The 17,853-nt window shown below is 36.3% G+C and overlaps 2 protein-coding genes and 1 pseudogene across 2 annotated transcripts; 2 read left to right on the forward strand and 1 right to left on the reverse strand.

The window, feature by feature from the left end:
* Positions 1-6,320: 6,320 nt before the first annotated feature.
* Positions 6,321-7,028, forward strand: LOC121746112. Its single transcript, XM_042140030.1, has one exon. The coding sequence runs from the start codon at positions 6,321-6,323 to the stop codon at positions 7,026-7,028; it is 708 nt and encodes a 235-aa protein (XP_041995964.1).
* Positions 7,029-10,600: 3,572 nt separating this feature from the next.
* Positions 10,601-13,836, reverse strand: LOC121745570 (chaperone protein dnaJ C76, chloroplastic-like). Its single transcript, XM_042139527.1, has 9 exons — positions 13,370-13,836; positions 12,458-12,586; positions 12,245-12,374; positions 11,891-12,011; positions 11,535-11,616; positions 11,357-11,410; positions 11,220-11,258; positions 11,010-11,118; positions 10,601-10,906 (listed from the first exon to the last, which is right to left on the reverse strand). Exons 1-9 carry the CDS (start codon positions 13,589-13,591, stop codon positions 10,779-10,781), a joined length of 1,014 nt encoding a protein of 337 aa, XP_041995461.1. The 5' UTR covers positions 13,592-13,836; the 3' UTR covers positions 10,601-10,778.
* A 951-nt stretch (positions 13,837-14,787) lies between these two features.
* On the forward strand, positions 14,788-17,625 carry LOC121745038 (annotated as a pseudogene).
* Positions 17,626-17,853: the final 228 nt, after the last annotated feature.

Raw genomic sequence — 17,853 nt, forward strand, 5'->3', positions numbered from 1 at the left:
GCCAAGCAGGACGAGGAATTATTGACACAAGAGCTCGAGCTACAGTCCTTCGCACGACAGCAAGATGCGTTAAACAAAAGACTCGAGGAAACCTTGGCCAAACTTGCTGCCACCATCTTGAAGCCACCAAAGGAGCCGCCTGAGCCACCAACAGTGGTGACCGCGACACAGGGATGGCAAATACCACCATCGCTCACGCAGGCACTGCCTCGTGTTGTGCCTGAGGCCTAGTCGCGCCTACGACTCGTTCCTCCTCTTTTCGACGGCGAGAATACTCGGAATTGGATTCGAAAAGTCCAGGAGTACCACAATCATCATTACACACCACTTCCCGATCGTTTATGCCTGACTAAGTACTTATTCGATCACCCAGCATCGGATTGGATGGCTTATTGGAAAGAAAACAACAAAGATGTTGGATGAGACTTCTTGTTGGCCGCTATGCAGCGGTTCGATTCCGACCTATATAAGGTTGGTACAGCCCCGAACGGTCCATCCCCATGGAGCCCGTGGCAGACCTGCGAGAATCGCCCGTCGACCCATGCCACATCACCACCGACGCAGCAGCACGCCATCTCCCCAGAAACGTTGCCGATGTCCCCTGCAACAGCTGTTCTCGAGGATGGAGGTACTCTTGATGTTCCAAGCGACGAGACCCTTGAAGAGGTCGTCAAGAACGGCGTTGAGTCGCCGCAAGGGTTCGTCCTTCCCGATCAATACGTGGAGTCAAGATCAATGACCGAGGATCAACCTAATTTCTCACTGGAGTTCAGTAAGGTTATTGAAGCTAAAGTGGGAGGTATTGTTGTCCCTAATTTTTGTAAATTTAGGCAGTCTGCTACCTTTGAAATAGGTAGCACAGAATATGATACCACACTCACCACCAATGACCGCTCCATCCCTCCGTGTGACGACACACTGCTATTGGGAAGAGACTCTATCATGGGTTGGAGTGCGATGCCTCCCCAAACAGCCAACGCTTCATCTTTTGATTCGTTTCGGATTGGTGTGGCTGCCACGAGCGAGGTTTCCACAAAGGTTTTGTGTGCGGTTCGACAACGATGTGAGCGGACGCACTACACGATGTCTTTGGATGATACAAATGCATATAAGCTTCACAAGGATGAGCATGGGAAGGATAATGGAGGCTCGTCGGATGGCTCCTATCGCACTCCTGAGACAATTGCAGTTGCTGCTTCGATGCAAATAAAGAGATTTGAGCCTAACAAAGTGACATTTGTACATCTTCGATATGGGGGATCTCGATTACGAGCTCTTGGTCAAGGAAGTGTGTTCATTTTTGGCCCAGGAGATTTTGAGAGTACTTCCACCTTGGACGAGACACTCATATTCTTATTTCATTACCCACCTTGAGGGCAAGGTGGTTTTCAACGGCGGGGGAGTTGATAGGGTCCTCGATCTAGCAAATCTCGCTGAAGATTATTATCTTTATTTATTTTCCATATCTTTTGTAATCTTTTATTTTAGTTATGTTTCTTGATTAACAAGACATGTGTTAGGGTTTAGAATTCTATATAATAGAATTCTATAGTATTTTCATTCATTGAGAAATAAAGTATAAACTTATTCTCATTCTCGGTTCTGGCGGAAATCGCCCACTAGCACCTCAACTAGGGTTTATCTTTTACTTCGTCTCACTACAAATCATTGGTAATCGTTGGTGCTCTAGTTCGATAGATCAATGGTCTATTAGAGGGAGGTGGGGTCAAGGCGGCTTCTCTCAACTTGTTTCCTGCCTGCGCATCCTTTGGCGCTACTACATCGATAATATCCTCTGTCATAGTACAAAATTGAATCACATCAAATAAAATACTGACCTAAACTAATTGGGGGGGCAAAATGGAATGATAAATTTATTAGCCAAATATGATTCAGACCCGCACACGACACAAATTAATTTGTTAGCGACACGATCATATCCATGCTGACACAACATGATAGCAATACGAACTCAGCAACACATGATAACAATATGAAACGACATGAACGTGTTACAAAGGAAATATGATCCTACGACGTGTGTTGACGTGGTCATGACAATTAAGGCAAGATATGATGGAAAGCATAGTATGAAAATTAAGAAAATAAAAACATAATCGTAACTCTAATAAAGTAATAAATGTAAGAAATAAGGAACACAAATAATTACAATAATAATATTTATTATTAACCTAGGCACCTAGCTTGAGATTATCATGTGTACTTATCGGGTCTACTCGACAAAAAAACGTACACGTAAGACGTGACACTAACACATTAGTTTTATACATCGAAAATTATCAATACTAATTTGAATTATAGTGTAGAGTGTAGACTCAGCAATAAGATTATACACATGTATCTTTACGATCAAAAGACTGAAAATAATTTGATATGCTTATTTTAGTTATGGTTTTCGTTAGCCTCCAATCTCCATTACTAAAATGTTTATTTTCTATAGCACTTTCTTGGGCTCAGATTAGTATTGTCTTATTGTTCTAGTGCTCTTCCTATTATCAATGGCCTTTACCAATTTGCTAATTAGGCCCAAAAAGTTAGGTAGCTTTTGATTCTTGATTTAATTTGCTCTAATTTTTCTTCTCATTAACCATAGAATATAATAAAGCAAATTTATTTTGTAATAATTAAAATCTAAATAGTACAATCCTCAACTTAAAGTAGTTCAAAAATAAAAATATTTTCTTAATGTGTTCAAAAGTGGAAAAAGGACATGTGATAGTATTTTTCATTTCCTAGAAGCACATGATAATATTTTTCATTTTTTAAAACTAAAAGGTCTAAAGTTGCAAGACTATGAAAAGGTTTGATGAAATTTACTACTAGTAAGTAAAAACCCCGATTTAACGAAATTTCAATATTTTTTCTTTACTGAACTTTTAATTTTTTTAAAAATATAAATAGATGAATTTTAAATTTTTTCATAAAATTAGTTTTCTTTAAATTAAAACCGACTCATTAAAAGTATTAAAATGAGTTTAAAGTTAGGATGATAATGCAATTTTAAAAAAATGATAGCCAGTTAAAATAGCAATGGCATGATAGTAGACTAGTAGTTGGAGAAATCATTCCAAAAAAAAGTAGAAATTAGTGTTAGAAGATAAAAAGAGGTTTAAAAAAAAAGTTTTGAGATGGCCTTATCCTTATCGTGAGATCACGATTTTGTTGTGAATTATGAGAAGCTAAAATGCACGTGACATTTGCGTCTTCAAAATTTTATCGCGGTCCCCAAAAAAGCGACTTAGATTAGAAATTCGATTTTGACATTAGTTGCCTAATTCATTATTTAATATTTTCTTACATTAACCCAAAAATGTGTTACTAGCTTTTAGTCGCTAACGCGTAAAATTTTACTAATGTGGTAGATCCAACTACATTTAAATATGTGTCTGCCTGAAAAATATGAAAATGGCCAAATTGATCGACGTATAAACCGACACACTTATGAATAATAATCTCTAAATTAATGAACTTTGACAAAATTCTGGTTTTATATGAAAACTTTAAAATTAGTCTGATTTTGCTAAATCGTAAACTTTTTTCTATAAGGGACTTACACGGTGACCGAAGAAGATAATCCTTCTCTAGAATATATTTCTATTACTTAAATATAAACCCAAACACCTAAAATCATAATCATATTTTTCATTATTTTTACCCTAAAATTCATACTATCATCTATAAATGCTCTCATTTCAAACACAAAAAAATGACACTATACCAAACAACTCTCTCAATCTCAATTTTTAGGATTTTAATTATGTAATTTTTAATTTTTTAGATTTTAATTATGTAATTTTTAATTTTTTAGTAATTTGTAATGATATCGGGTATTTTTAATGCATTTTAATATCGTGGAAATATTTTTAGTAATTGAAGTATTTAAATTGAATAATGGAATAGTGAGACCCTTGAGCATGCTCTTGTGGAAGAGCATGGATGCAGGTGTTGTGCTCTTACGGAAGAGCATGTAGTAAAAAATTAATAAATGTGAGTCCGGGCCCACCAAGAGCATGGATGGGAATGCTCTAAACATGGAATTTTGTTATACTATAAAGTATAATGCATATATGATGCTTTATGATAAAAGAAAACAAAGGAAAAATATAAAGATTGAGGTGGGTCCCTAGACAAAATGGAAAATATAATACTACTATTATTAAAATCATTTAATGAAAAAAGTTTCAGTCGCTAATTTTACATTTACTCTGTATATATAAGTAAAAATTTATTTAGTATAAATAGGAATAGGAATAGTTATATTAATGAAATTTCATCAGCACCGATAATGTTTAGTTCAACTAGCAAAGCTGAAGTACCACAATACTTTAATTTCCTTAACAATAATTTTAAGAATTATTCGTATGTGTTATGACTTGGAAACTATAGATAGAAAATAGAAAGATTGAAAATTTGAAAACGACCTTATTTCTATAAGTGGGGCTAGAGTGATTATTTAGTTAGAAAAGATATGGGTGGAGTGGATTTAAAGATTTCAATTGAAATTGATTCTTCAACTTTACTCAATAAATCGGGCCCATGCTAATTATTCGTGCGTCTATGAATTTACGGGAATACCCTTGTATTATTTCTTTCACTAAGCTCTAATATATAGTTCCACATGTGATTTTTCTTTTTTTCTTCTTCATTTTACTGTCACGGGAATCTATCTAATTCGTGCAGACATGAGGCAATGTTTTCCAGAAATTGTGAAGTATAATGTCATATTTCCAAACTGAAATCAAGTTGCAAAAAGGAAAGGCTAAATTATTTAACAAAAAAGTAAAATTTTAATTAATATGTTTTCATTAGTACTATTTGACGACGAAATGTGACTCCGACTCGGTTAATAAGAAAATTATCTTTCCATCAATACATCGAACGAGTGCGTTAATATGGACTATAAATAAAAAACAATTCACTATCTTTCTAAAACCATTGTTCGTTGCAAGCATAATTTAGTAGCAATGACTAAGTTTAAAGTTTGTGGAAAAAACAATTTTTTTGAAAGTATCTTAATATTATAGGCCAATATCTCTAATAAAAAACATATACTCCTACTATTTCTGTTAACAAAAATAGTCATATTTTTACATATTAGATCTTCTACCAAATTTACTCTTTTTATTAAAGTTTTTGTATAATAAGGGATGTATATCAAAACACCAAGTATAATTAAAACTCAAAACACTTGTGATCTAACGGTCAGATTAATGTCACGTGTCATCTAATAATATAGATTTTTAGCCTAATAATATAGATTTTTAGCCTAATAATATAGCTAGGATAATAATGTAGCATTTTATCCTAATAATGTAAATTGTCAGTCTAATAATGTACCTCGGCTAATAATGTAGGTTTTTAGTATAATAATGTAGTTTATCACAACCATCCAATCTAAGGATCCAAAGGCTGTGATTTGTGTTGTGTTTTACACGAAGATGCTGACACATCCCTGTATAATAATGTAGATCTTATTTTTCATTAACACTTCAACCATTCTCTTTTAATTTGTCTCTCTTAAAAGCCGATTACACATGTTAAATTTTAAAATTTAGGACAAAGCACGTTGAAATTTCATCTACTAAATCATGTTGGAGTCAACTTTTACATGTACCAAAGTATTGTTACGCGCAAGAATAAATCTCCGTGCATATGGACTCGACGATGAAACACATGCCCCCCGTCACATTTGGTTGGAGCACTAATCCTTCACGAAGTGCGCGAATAAACTTCTCATTTCCGATGCACGTATGACGTATTATGCTCTTAATTTTCTACTAATTGCTGCCCTTCTTCCATTACTAAAACTACTAATTATATCATCAATTTTAACATTCAAACTAGCAATACTCTAACCTGCCGTCAGTTGACTCACATCCCACGTTTTGTGGCCTAATTAAGTTCACACACATACAAGCTAAAAAGCCATTCACATATTCAAATTTCAAAGCCTGCGCCATTAAATACGAGTATTATATTAAATTAACACCAAAACACGTACTAATACTTAAATAGTTAAATTTAACAAGACCATAATCGTGCTCATTACTTTACATAAACCTCCACGTAATCACCCCCAATTTACTAATCCAACAAGGACCACAAGGTCAATAATGTAACGACCCCAACACCAACCCCACTCCCCACACCATCCATATATATAAATCATTTCCCCCATCAAACTCCACACCCACAACTAATCACAATAATTCACTCTCTCCCAATAAAAAAATTTTAAAAAAAAAACAAAACCCACTGTGTGCAGTGTGTGTTTCCGGTCTGAAAAAGCTCATCAGAACATGTCAGCGGAAGAAACATTCTTAAACCTCTTCGACACGTACTGGTTCGAGCACAGACCTTTCGCTCCCACAAAAAAGGCGGCGCCGCCGTTATCGCAAGCCGAAAAAGGCGGCGCTCCTCAAGAATCGCCGAAGAAGCTGAACAAGATCACAACGCTAATGAGAAAATCCCACAGCGACCACAACCTCACCTCCAAATTAGACGCCACATCATCATCATCGGAGCCGAGCTCTCCGTCGCCGAAGTCCGTCCTCGGGCCCCACCTCCAGACGATCCTCTCCGGCAAAGAAGTCGAGAGCTTCGTCGAGGAAGAAGAATTGAAAAAAATCAACAAGGCCGCGGGGGAGAATGAGGAGAAGGCTATTCGTCGTCGTCATCGGAGGAAGAGGAGGGGCGGGGCGAGCAAGAGCTTGACGGAGCTGGAGGTGGAGGAGCTGAAGGGGTTTATGGATCTAGGGTTTGTATTTTCGGATGAGGATCGGGATTCCAATTCGAGATTGGGGTCGATCATTCCCGGGCTGATGGGGAAGGGGGCGAGTGAAACGACGCCGTCGCGGCCGTATCTGTCGGAGGCGTGGGAGAGGATGGAGGAGGAGGAGAGGAGGAATTCGGTGATGGAGTGGAGGATTCCGGCTTTCGGTAACGAGATGGAGCTCAAGGATCATCTCAGATTCTGGGCTCATTCTGTTGCTTCTACTGTTAGATGACGATTTGTGTGTGTTTTTGGTTGATCACTTTTGATTTCTTGGAGATTTTGTTATAGTGATTTTTGTTGAGAAGTTATGAGAAAAATGTTTGGCGGGGATTGATACAAAGTTTGTATATGTAGATTGGATTATTGGAATAAGAGTGGTCATAGAAAATATTTGATTATTTTTCTCTCATTGATTTTCTTCCAATCCACATTTTCATTGTTTTTCACTACATTGGTGGATTGATTATTAAGTCCACATTCAAGTTCTACAATTTTGAAGTTCCAAAATATATATGCACGTTATTTGTACCCATCTTATGAGAGCAAGAAAATTAGAAAACTTCCATTTTAGTGTTCTGAGTTGTTGTTGATTCCACGGTGCGGAGTTTGGAAGGGTTATAGTTCACTTATGTTCTTCTGTTCACTTTTTACGTTTTCGTACGAGTGATGTTTCTTGAATCCAACATTGTCGATGGACTTGGTGCCACATGTGGAACAATAGGAAAATGAAATGATTTGTGAAATGGAGTGCATTAATTAAGTGGAAATGTACTGTTAATTAATAAGTGGAAGTGACATGGAATCCAAGGCATGAAACGGACAATATGGAGTACTAGAAAAGTAGAAATTGAGAGGGAATGAGAAAGAATAAATGTGAAAAAGAAAGCGGCGGCAAAAATGAATTTTATTTGTGTCAGTGCTTTAGGAATATTTAATTGAAACAAAGGGGAAAATGTGGAAAAATGATTCACTTTATCAACGTTCGAAATTCAAATGTATGAATAGAATATAAGTATACGAATTCACATGGCATCTGATTGCTAGAGAAAAAAAGACCACCTTTATAATGTGATAGATAGATACATAAAGTGGTATGTGAGATTTCAAATTGGTTGATACTCCCATACATGTATACAACTCTTCCACCTACCATGGGGTGAGAGAAACTATATGAGTTGGTTCACAAGTAAAAGAATACTCCCTCCTTCTCATTATTAATTGTCACTATTTTCCATTTCAGACGTCCCATAATTATTGTCACACTTAATTTTTACCATAAATGGTAAGTAGATCTCACATTCCACTAACTCACTTCACTTACATTTTATTATAAAATCAATATAAAAAAGTGGATCACACATTCCACTAACTTTTCCAACCAGCTTTTCTTTACATTTTTTAAAACTCGTGCCCACAATAAGAGTGACAATTATTATGGGACGGGGAAGTATCATATTGTTTGTATTTATGGATTATTATCCCTAATAGTGAGCATTAGGGCATCCACAATGGGACGGATGTCCCGACGGACATCCCGACAGACTTCCCAAAAACACCACATGCCACGTCATAAGGACATCCCACTGCACTGCCACGTCATAAGGACACCCCGACGGACATCCACAAAAAACAATAAAAAATCGGGACTTCCGCCGAGACGTCCGTCCTGTCAATGCAATGGCGGATGTCCAGACGGACGTCCCGGAAAGCCGCGGAACTCCGGTGTCCGAAGCGGACGTCCGTATCCGTATGCATGCGGCCTAATGGCGGACGTCCGACACGCCGATCCGACGTCCGCTGGGACATCCGCCATTGTAGATGCTCTTAGCTTAAGTACTACTACCAAACCTGTTGTGCAATTCATAATTGGAAATTACTCCGTATAAAATTATGGGAGTACTTTTATAACTATAGATAGTGCATTTCATAATTAGAAATTATAAAATTATGAGAGTAATTTTATAAGTACTTGGATAGATTCAACCATTCAAACACAGTTGAAATTGACTTTGACGGATGAAAAATCTATATAAAGACAGTGGCAACATGGATGGGATGATGTGTAGAGATGGGATGAAGAGATTGTATTTTATACAGAGTAATATTTTATTAGCTTTCCAAGAAGTCATTTAGTTGTCCATTACTTCACATGCGCCACTATTTATTCACATTCTAGAATTGGACACATATACGCCAACTGAATAATAAAATTTAATCAAATTTTGAGATTTTGTATGAAATAGCCCTTGATTATTCGACCATCCATTGCCACGATGACCGCCACACCGCCACTACCTTTATATGTTGGCGTGAACTTTTTCACTGTATTTGATCCTACTATTTTCTTTTCAACTCGTTCCTTGTGTTAAACACTGATATCATCATCCATAACAAATTGTGACAAATAATCGCAATAATGCCATTTGTGGATGTGTTGGGCAGCACTAGTAGAAACTTGAATAATGCCCCAATTTTCACGAGTAGTTGTCATAATGTAAATTATTGATATATTTTAGAGCAAATTGGTTCAGGACAACTTTAATTTTGCCTTGTTAATTATTTTTTAAATTATTATCCACTTGTTAATGCTAGTAATTAACATCCACTTGTTAAAAGATGCTTGAAATATTCGGCATTATTGAATTCATTTTAGGTCTTTTATTGTGGCCAAGAGGGCTGCATAAAGATTCTTCTTCATAATTAGTGATTTTTAAGGCCATCCGCAATGCATCCCTTAGCCGTCTCTTATCTCGTCCCGGAGAGACGAGGCGGATAAGAGACGGCGTTGCAGCCTTCCGTCTCCATCCCGTCTCGGAGGGACAGCTCGCGAGACGTCTCGCCACGCACTTTGGCGACGTGGCGAGCTTCGGTTCATCTGTGACGCCCACTCGCCAGCCCGCGAGTGGGCGTCGTTTTTATCCGAAAAAGTGTTTTTTTAAAATTCATGAAAAAATCAAAAATTTTAAAAAAAAATCCCAAAAAATATACTAGCAGTTTATAGGCTTTTTTTGCAAAATTTTAAATTTTTTTAAGCCTCCAATCACTTCTATAAATATCAAATCATTCCCACAAATTAATCCACCATAAAAAAATATGTTTTTTTATTTAAATTATGTATTTTTAATTTTTTAGGATTTTATTAATGAGGTTTTTAATTTTTTTAGAATTTTAAGTTGTAATTTTATTTTATTTAATGAAGTGTGTTTTTATTAATTGAATTTGTTGGAAATAAAAATAAAAAATGAAATTGAATGAATAATTAAGGGATGAGATGATTAAGAGACGGATAAGAGATGAAGGGTTGCAGGTGTTGTCTCTTAGTTAAGAGATGGAGTAAAAAGTACAATGGGGCCCATGAATAGTTAAGAGATGAGACGATTAAGAGACGGATAAGAGACAGCGTTGCGAATAATTCTTTAATTGGACAAACCAGTGATGTGTAATTTTCGCCTATTTTTATGTCAACAACTTTCTTTTTTGTATCAGATTTATCTTTATTTGTAATAATTCATCAATTGGTTCATTTTCGATTTTTTTGTGGTGAAGACTCGAGAGATGCCAAAATATTATCTGTCAATTTGATTGGATATTTATAAACGAAGTTTGTAAATAAAGTGATTGTCTGATGATTAATGTGCCAAGAATACCAATTTTAATCCAACAGAAATCTTTTTGAGTCATGAATGATCACTTTAAGGTCTGGTTAGCCCTATGAAAAGCTGACGCGGCACGTGAATAGTTAAGATATGGTAAGATTTGTGGCTAGAGGTTGTGAATGGTCTACAAAGAACAAACCATACACCATTTTATCTGGAAATACACTAAAAATATGTTGTATTACTAAAAGTCTCAAATTATGTATAACAAGGTTATATATACAGTTCTGCATACGATGCAGCGAATGAATGATCAATCGCATTTACATATATGCATATGTACGTATATACGAGGGTGGTCGAGCTAGAATTAACAACGCTTACCACTACTCCTTGTTAGAGACGGCTTCTGGAAGTTTGAATGTGGGACGCTTGTCCGCGCCTCTCCTGGAATACTCTCTCCATCTACGAGCAGCTGCAGCAGCTCGTGCTGCCCTCTCTTTCACTTCTTCCTCTGCAACAAAAAGAAAGAAGATTCAATGGTAAATTGACAAGAAAGTTAGTGTACTTCAGCATAGTTTCATTGAGATCTTATTCAAGGGAAAACGGACTTATACCTTTATTAGCTTTGCTTTCATAGTCTTTCGTGTTGCCCCAAAGGTTGTCCCAATAAGTCGGAGTTTGGGCAGAATCTTTCTGCTTCATCATCCTCACTTTAGCCTGTGCCTGTAAGAAACGAGGCGTTTTCAAGCACTCAAACCATAATAAGTCGAAAACAAAATCTCTCTATTGAACTAGTTCGGATATATTGAAATAAAGGTCCTTACCAATACTTTAGCTTGTCTCTTTTCCCATCTACCGCTCGCCTGCACAAGCAAGAGTATTAAGACGCGTATAGCCTCAAAGCATGTCATCGGATGATAAAATACAGTACTATAGTATATTAATAGGTTGGCAATCTTACCATCCGAAAGACATCCGCGGATGCTGAGCCCATGCCCGAGAGCATCAAAGCAACCTGATAAGCATAATTACGCTTGTAAATAAGCTACTACGAAAAACTGTATATGCTAAAATTATGCATTATGACAAGAAGGTAGACAAGTCCACAACGGGGCAGAAATTGCACGATGTGTTCTTACATTCACTCTTTCTACTCTCCGCATTTCATCTTCTAGAAGCGATAACTGAGCAGCAGAAGTCCAATGAATACAATCAACTGGGCTGAAATGAATATGTACGGGTCAATAGCTGCTAAAACTAGTCGAGTTAAAACAGAATATATACGGTAAAACTACCTATCTTCAGATGCAATTATCAGTGCATAAATGACGTGAATTTGAATTGTAAAGAAGTGAAATAAAGATAAATGCTAGTAGGCTATACTTTCTCGTTTAGTATTGGACGTTTACACAACTAAACATCTTAACTTTTTCTTAACAAATGCCAGTAATTGGTATCCAAAAAAGAGAAACCAACAAATACAAAAAAAACTTACCAGCTCTCAACTGCTTGTTGAACTTTGTCGAGCATCCCGGCTTGGTTATAAGCTCTGGCTCTTCCAAAGTCTTCCTCAATGGAAAAAACTTCCGAGCAAACATTGGCACAGTTCTTGCAGCCTATGCAAAGAAACAGAAGAAATGAGACTCTGCCAATTTTAAGGTATATAATGCAGATTTTGCTCAACCCAATGACTATAGTAATTTAAGGTAATTTAGTTAATGCAGCAGAATTAACTTTCATATCATTCCATTTTTTTCTTTAAACGACGAAGAGTTTATCCACGATTTGAACTTGAAAGCCATTTCTAAAATGAAATGTCAAAGTAGAACAGAAGTGATGGCAAACTTACCTATGCAACTAAACTCGTCCACAAACACATGATCTTTTGTGCTGGAATCATCGAAAAACGGATTGATTGCAGTGAGAGCGTATCCATGAATTTCATCATACACCATTCTCTGGACAGGATCGCTCAGAATCTAAAACAGAGGAGAAAGAATAAAAGATCAGTTTCCAACAGAAGTTACAAACTCACCCAAGAAATCCATAAAATGGAACTTACCTCGTACACCTCGTTTATGAACATGCAGAAATTCGTCGTCTCCGGATCATCACCACTCAAATCCGGATGGCAAGATTTCATGCAATTATAATAGGCTTTCTTTATTTGCTCCGGGGTCGCGTCCGGAAGCTGGTAAGATAGCCAACAAGGTGCATTCAAGAATCAAAAGAGAAATGAAAAAAGTAATCATCATTTTAATACCAATGAGACTATGAGTGAGTAACAAACACTTCACCCTTATCATTCATCATTGAAATTCCAATCAAATTGCTTTACAATTTCTTGAAAATAGACTAACCATATCAATCCTTACCATCATTACCAAAAAAGCCAAATTACAACTACTAATCCTTTAATCAGAACCTAGAACGATTCATTCCTCTCAATTTTTTTTGTTTCTAATGATGAAAACATAATAGAAGACATAAGCACAGAAATTGGGAATGCACAATACATCAAGATTAACAAACTAAAGGAATTTGACACAAGTTTAAACACATGATTTTTATCATTACCAGACCAAAAACAGCATAATAGAAGACATAAAACACAGAAATTGGGAAAGCCTAGTAAATCAAGATTAACCAAACAAATGAATTTAACACATGTTTAGAGACAAAATAAATTAAAGTAAGACATGATTTTTATCATTACCAGACCCAAAACAGCATAATAGAAGACATAAAACACAGAAAACTGGGAAAACCTAATACATCAAGATTAACAAATTAAACGAATTTTAGACAAGACAAGTTAAAAGACAAGATTTTTATAATTACCAGACCCAAAACAGCATAATAGAGGACATAAAACAAAACAATTGGGAAAGCCTAATACATAAGATAAGACTAACAAACAAGACAAAATGAAATTGAGGCAAGACAAGTTTAAAGACAAGATTTTTATCATTACCAGACCCAAAACAGCATAATAATCATCTGCAACATCCTCAGAAGATGCAGATTCCTGAGATGCAACCCTGATTCTCCAAACCCCTTTCCTTTTCCCTCCATAGCTGCTCCATCCCACATTATTTTTTCCTGCTGCAGCACATCTGCTTCTTGGGCACAAACTTGTCAATGGATTCTGAAATTTGAGTGCATCTGTGCAAACTGGCGGCAGTAACTGAGCCATTACCCAACAGAAGAAAGCAGAGAAAAGAATCACAAAAATCCTAGAACCCCTTCAGCTAGATGCAAGAAAAAGAGGGTCCGGAATAAATTGATCAAAATCTGAGATATTTTGGCGGTATGTGAATTGTAATGGACGAAATAAATACTTGTATTTTCGAGTGGGAGGAAATGCAGAGATGGCAAAAGGAATGCCATAGATTCTGGAGTGGAGAGGAATACAGACAAGAAAGCACGTATCAGGACGTGAGAATTTTGGCTCTCCACGCTTTATATCAAGTATACGTTTTTTGACAAATGCTGCAGTTTATTTTGGATTAATTGAATAATTGATCACTGCTTAAAACTTTTATAAATGGATATTTAAAAAAATTGGATAGTGGCGTGAGTAATTCGTACAAAAAGATAAATAGATTGCGATTGGTCTTTGATTAATGGTCCAAAAAAGAAATTTTTAAATCAAAGTTAAATTTTACTAGCTAAATCAAGGGTATGCATTGCTTTTCATTTCGACAGAATTTACATTGATTAAAGTTTAAGAGTGTGCTTGGACATGAATGTTCGAGAGAATGATCAGAGTTGTAATTTGGTGGATTTTTCAGTATTACACAGTGTTGCATTGCTTCTTGTTGTTGTATTTATTTTAGTGCACTTGCCAATGATACATGCAAATAAAATATTTTTGATCATTTATGTAAAAACTAAAAAAGTATTTACAATCAATAACTTAGAGGAGAAAGATTTTATTGCTACAAATATAGATTATTGACATAATAAAACAATACATTTTGATTTTATACCTCCGAGTCTTTGACCAATCATGTCAAAAATATAATATTTTTTCGTCTCAAAAAAAAATTCACTTATTTTTAATTACCACAAATTCGATTACATTTCACTTTTACTATTTTGGTAAATCTTAAAAAAATTTCACTTATTTTTAATTTTATTCATACCACAAATTCAATTACATTTCACTTTTACCATTTTAGTAAATTTTTAAAAAGGAATATAAATGATTACCTTTTGTTATTAAACTACCAACTAAATTGGGCCTACCATCTAATGTAGTAGAGTTAATGGAACGAAATATATAAAATATAAAATTATCGTTGAAAATCAAACATTGTTCGTCAACATAAATTAAATTTTAGTCAGTTTCAATATGACTAATTTTAAAATTTGTTAGACCTAATACGATTGAGAATTTGGGACCAAAAAAGAAGAAAGGAAAAAAGTTATAATTGGTTGACTATCTACAGTCGGTTGATCTCTTCCATGTTCACACATCCTCTCTTTCACTTTGAAATCTGAATGAAGAAAACAAGATCAGAAAATGGATAATTTGATGAACTCACTTTTACTCTCTTGCTCTGTCACAGCCACTTTATTCTATGGCTGGAGAATCTTGAAGTGGCTATGGTTCACTCCAAGAAGCATCGAAAAGCGCATCCGGCAGCAGGGATTCCGTGGGAATCCATACAGATTCTTCTACGGAGATTTGAGAGAATCGAGCGTGACGAGGAAGGAAGCCAGGTCTAAACCCATGCTTTTCTCCCATGATATTGTTCCTAGAGTCATCCCTACCTTCCACAAAGCTCTCACAAACCATGGTATACATATATTTATCTTGCAATATTTCTTAAGTGAGAATCTTGAAAATCATTAAATTAATTAAACTGCAGGTGAGAACTGCTTTGTCTGGTTTGGGCCAAAGCCTGCGTTACTGGTCATGGTTCCTGAGATTATAAGAGAGATTGTGTCGAAACATTATGTTTTTCAAAAGCCTAGAAGCCCTTTAACTACACTTCTTGCTGGGGGGCTGTTATCACTCGAGCGGGATGAGTGGGCCAAGCATAGAAGACTCATCAATCCCGCCTTCCACGCGGAGAAACTCAAGGTACTGTTGCTGTTGAGATATTTACGTGTGAGTTGTTTCGCGTCAAAAATGTGAAGTGAAAACTGATTAACTTAAATATTCAGTTGTTTTGATTTGGAACTTCACCGGGATTTTGTTGGTCAGTACGCTTCAATGAATGACATGGGTTATCGAGTTTTGCCATTCAGTTGTCCTATGTCAAAAATGTAAAGTTATTAGAGATTAACTTATTATTAATTGATTGTGGGATGGAACCTCACTAAAGTTTGATTGGCCTCTTATTCACGTATTAGGCGCATTTCAGTAATGAAATTCTATTTAGCCCCCCAAAAAATAACATAGTATTTCCTCCGTCCCAGCTAAATTATATCTATGACGAGAAGAATTAAATTAAATTGCAACTTTATTTGTCTGTTGATGACTTTTGCAAGTATAGCATATGGTTCCTGCATTTCACTTGTGCTGTGGTGAAATGTTGAGCAAATGGGATGAGATTTTAGGATCAAATGATGGATGTTGTGAAGTGGATGTTTGGCCTTACCTCCAAACCATGACGAGCGACGTGTTTTCAAGGACTGCGTTTGGAAGTAGCTACGAGCAAGCGAGGAAGATGTCTGAATTGCAGAGAGAGGAAGCAAAGCACATTATGGAAGCCCATCGCTCTGTTCACATCCCTGGATACAGGTGCACATGTTCATCGTCTTTATTTCAATCCATTTACATATAATTAGGTTAACGTAAAGATTAGTTTTTAACATTTGCTTGTTTTTAATGGCTTTAAATCTCGTGGCCAGGTTTCTGCCCACAAGATTTAACAGGAGGATGAAAGAAACTAAGAGTGAAATAGAATCAATATTGCTTGGTATGATCAAGGAAAGACTAAAGGCAATGGAAGAAGAGACATATAGCAATGACTTGTTGGGAGTGCTACTTGAATCCAACTTCAAAGAACATGGAAATGATGGGTTGGAAATGAGCATTGAGAAGTGATCGAAGAGTGCAAACTATTCTACTTTGCGGGCCATGAGACCACGGCTTCCCTGCTCGTCTGGACGATGATCTTGTTGAGCAAGCATGGCGAGTGGCAGGCTCAGGCTAGAGACGAGGTTCTGCAAGTGTTTGGGAGGGCCAAACCTAATTTTCAAGAATCACACCAGCTCAAAATTGTAAGTATTAAGTTTCTCGTGTTTTACTTTATAGGGATGAGTAAGTAAGGTAGCATTTAGCCAAGCATACTTGACCTGTTTATTTAAGCGTACTTGATACACGATCGAGAGATCAACCGAATTTTGGTGAGGTTCTATCCAAAACTAATTGTTGATAGAATTAGCGACTCTTTAGGTATTTAAGTTGAACTATTCGTATTTGTTAATATCTCAACATGACCTTGTTACCCCTAACGACACATTTGGCTCGAGCATGAGGTATGCTCTGATACCATGTTGAAAGTTCCATGCGAGCCATATTTGGGAAAATCTCTCTAGATTTTGTATTGAATTAATTTGCTATGCACTTACAATGTTTTATAGAGTCACAACTTACAAGGGAATTGTATAATGAAAAAATCAATTACAACTAATATTATTTCATGATTTGCATGGTTTGCTAATTGACTTGATTCTTATTTCATGGTCAATTAGGTTAGCATGATCTTGCACGAGGCTCTAAGATTATACCCGCCGGTGGCTGTTCTTGCTCGAACTCATCACGAGGAATGTAGGCTCGGAAGGGTTAGCATCCCAGCAGGAGTCCAACTCATCCTGCCTGCGATTTTATTGCATCATAACCCTGAAATATGGGGTCATGATGCAACGGAATTTAAACCTGAGAGGTTCAGTGAAGGCGTGGAGAAGGCCGTGCAGGGGAAGTTAGCCTACTTCCCCTTCGGGTGGGGGCCGAGGATATGCATCGGCCAAAAATTTGCTATGTTGGAAGCTAAGACAACGATAGCTATGATTCTGCAGCGGTATTCGTTCCGGCTATCGTCCTCGTACTCGCACGCTCCTCATCCAGTCATCACACTACAACCTCAGTATGGAGCACACTTGATGCTTACAAAACTATAATAAACCATGAAAATATATGTGGTTGGGTTGGATGAATATTAATAATGTGAAAGATGATGTGGAGGAGATATAAATGAATTAAATATTGAAAAAGTGGATGGTTGGGTTGGGTTGGGGATTGCTTATAAATATGGTCTAAGGGACGGAAACTTAAAGCAACAATTGACTTATCTTTTTCGTGTAAATATCTTTAGAAATATTATTATTTTTAACTCCACAATAAAACATATATGCATTAAAAATTAAAATATCCAATTGCAATCTATGATCTTGACTGATTCGGCATGATTCATGCAATAAATTAGTTTTGATTAGTCAGTA

This window comes from Salvia splendens, chromosome 8, assembly GCF_004379255.2.
Source record: "Salvia splendens isolate huo1 chromosome 8, SspV2, whole genome shotgun sequence".
In the NCBI taxonomy this organism is placed as follows: domain Eukaryota; kingdom Viridiplantae; phylum Streptophyta; class Magnoliopsida; order Lamiales; family Lamiaceae; genus Salvia; species Salvia splendens.

What these genes read in the sequence shown, in the direction of transcription:
- LOC121746112 (XM_042140030.1), top strand. Translation starts at nt 6,321, where the DNA reads ATGTCAGCGGAAGAAACATTCTTAAACCTCTTCGACACGTACTGGTTC.
- LOC121745570 (XM_042139527.1), bottom strand. Translation starts at nt 13,591, where the DNA reads ATGGCTCAGTTACTGCCGCCAGTTTGCACAGATGCACTCAAATTTCAG. An exon ending in GGACGAGTTTAGTTGCATAG is followed by an intron (nt 12,012 to 12,244) that starts GTAAGTTTGCCA and finishes TTCTTTGCATAG; the next exon opens with GCTGCAAGAACTGTGCCAAT. An exon ending in CAACAAGCAGTTGAGAGCTG is followed by an intron (nt 11,617 to 11,890) that starts GTAAGTTTTTTT and finishes TATTCATTTCAG; the next exon opens with CCCAGTTGATTGTATTCATT.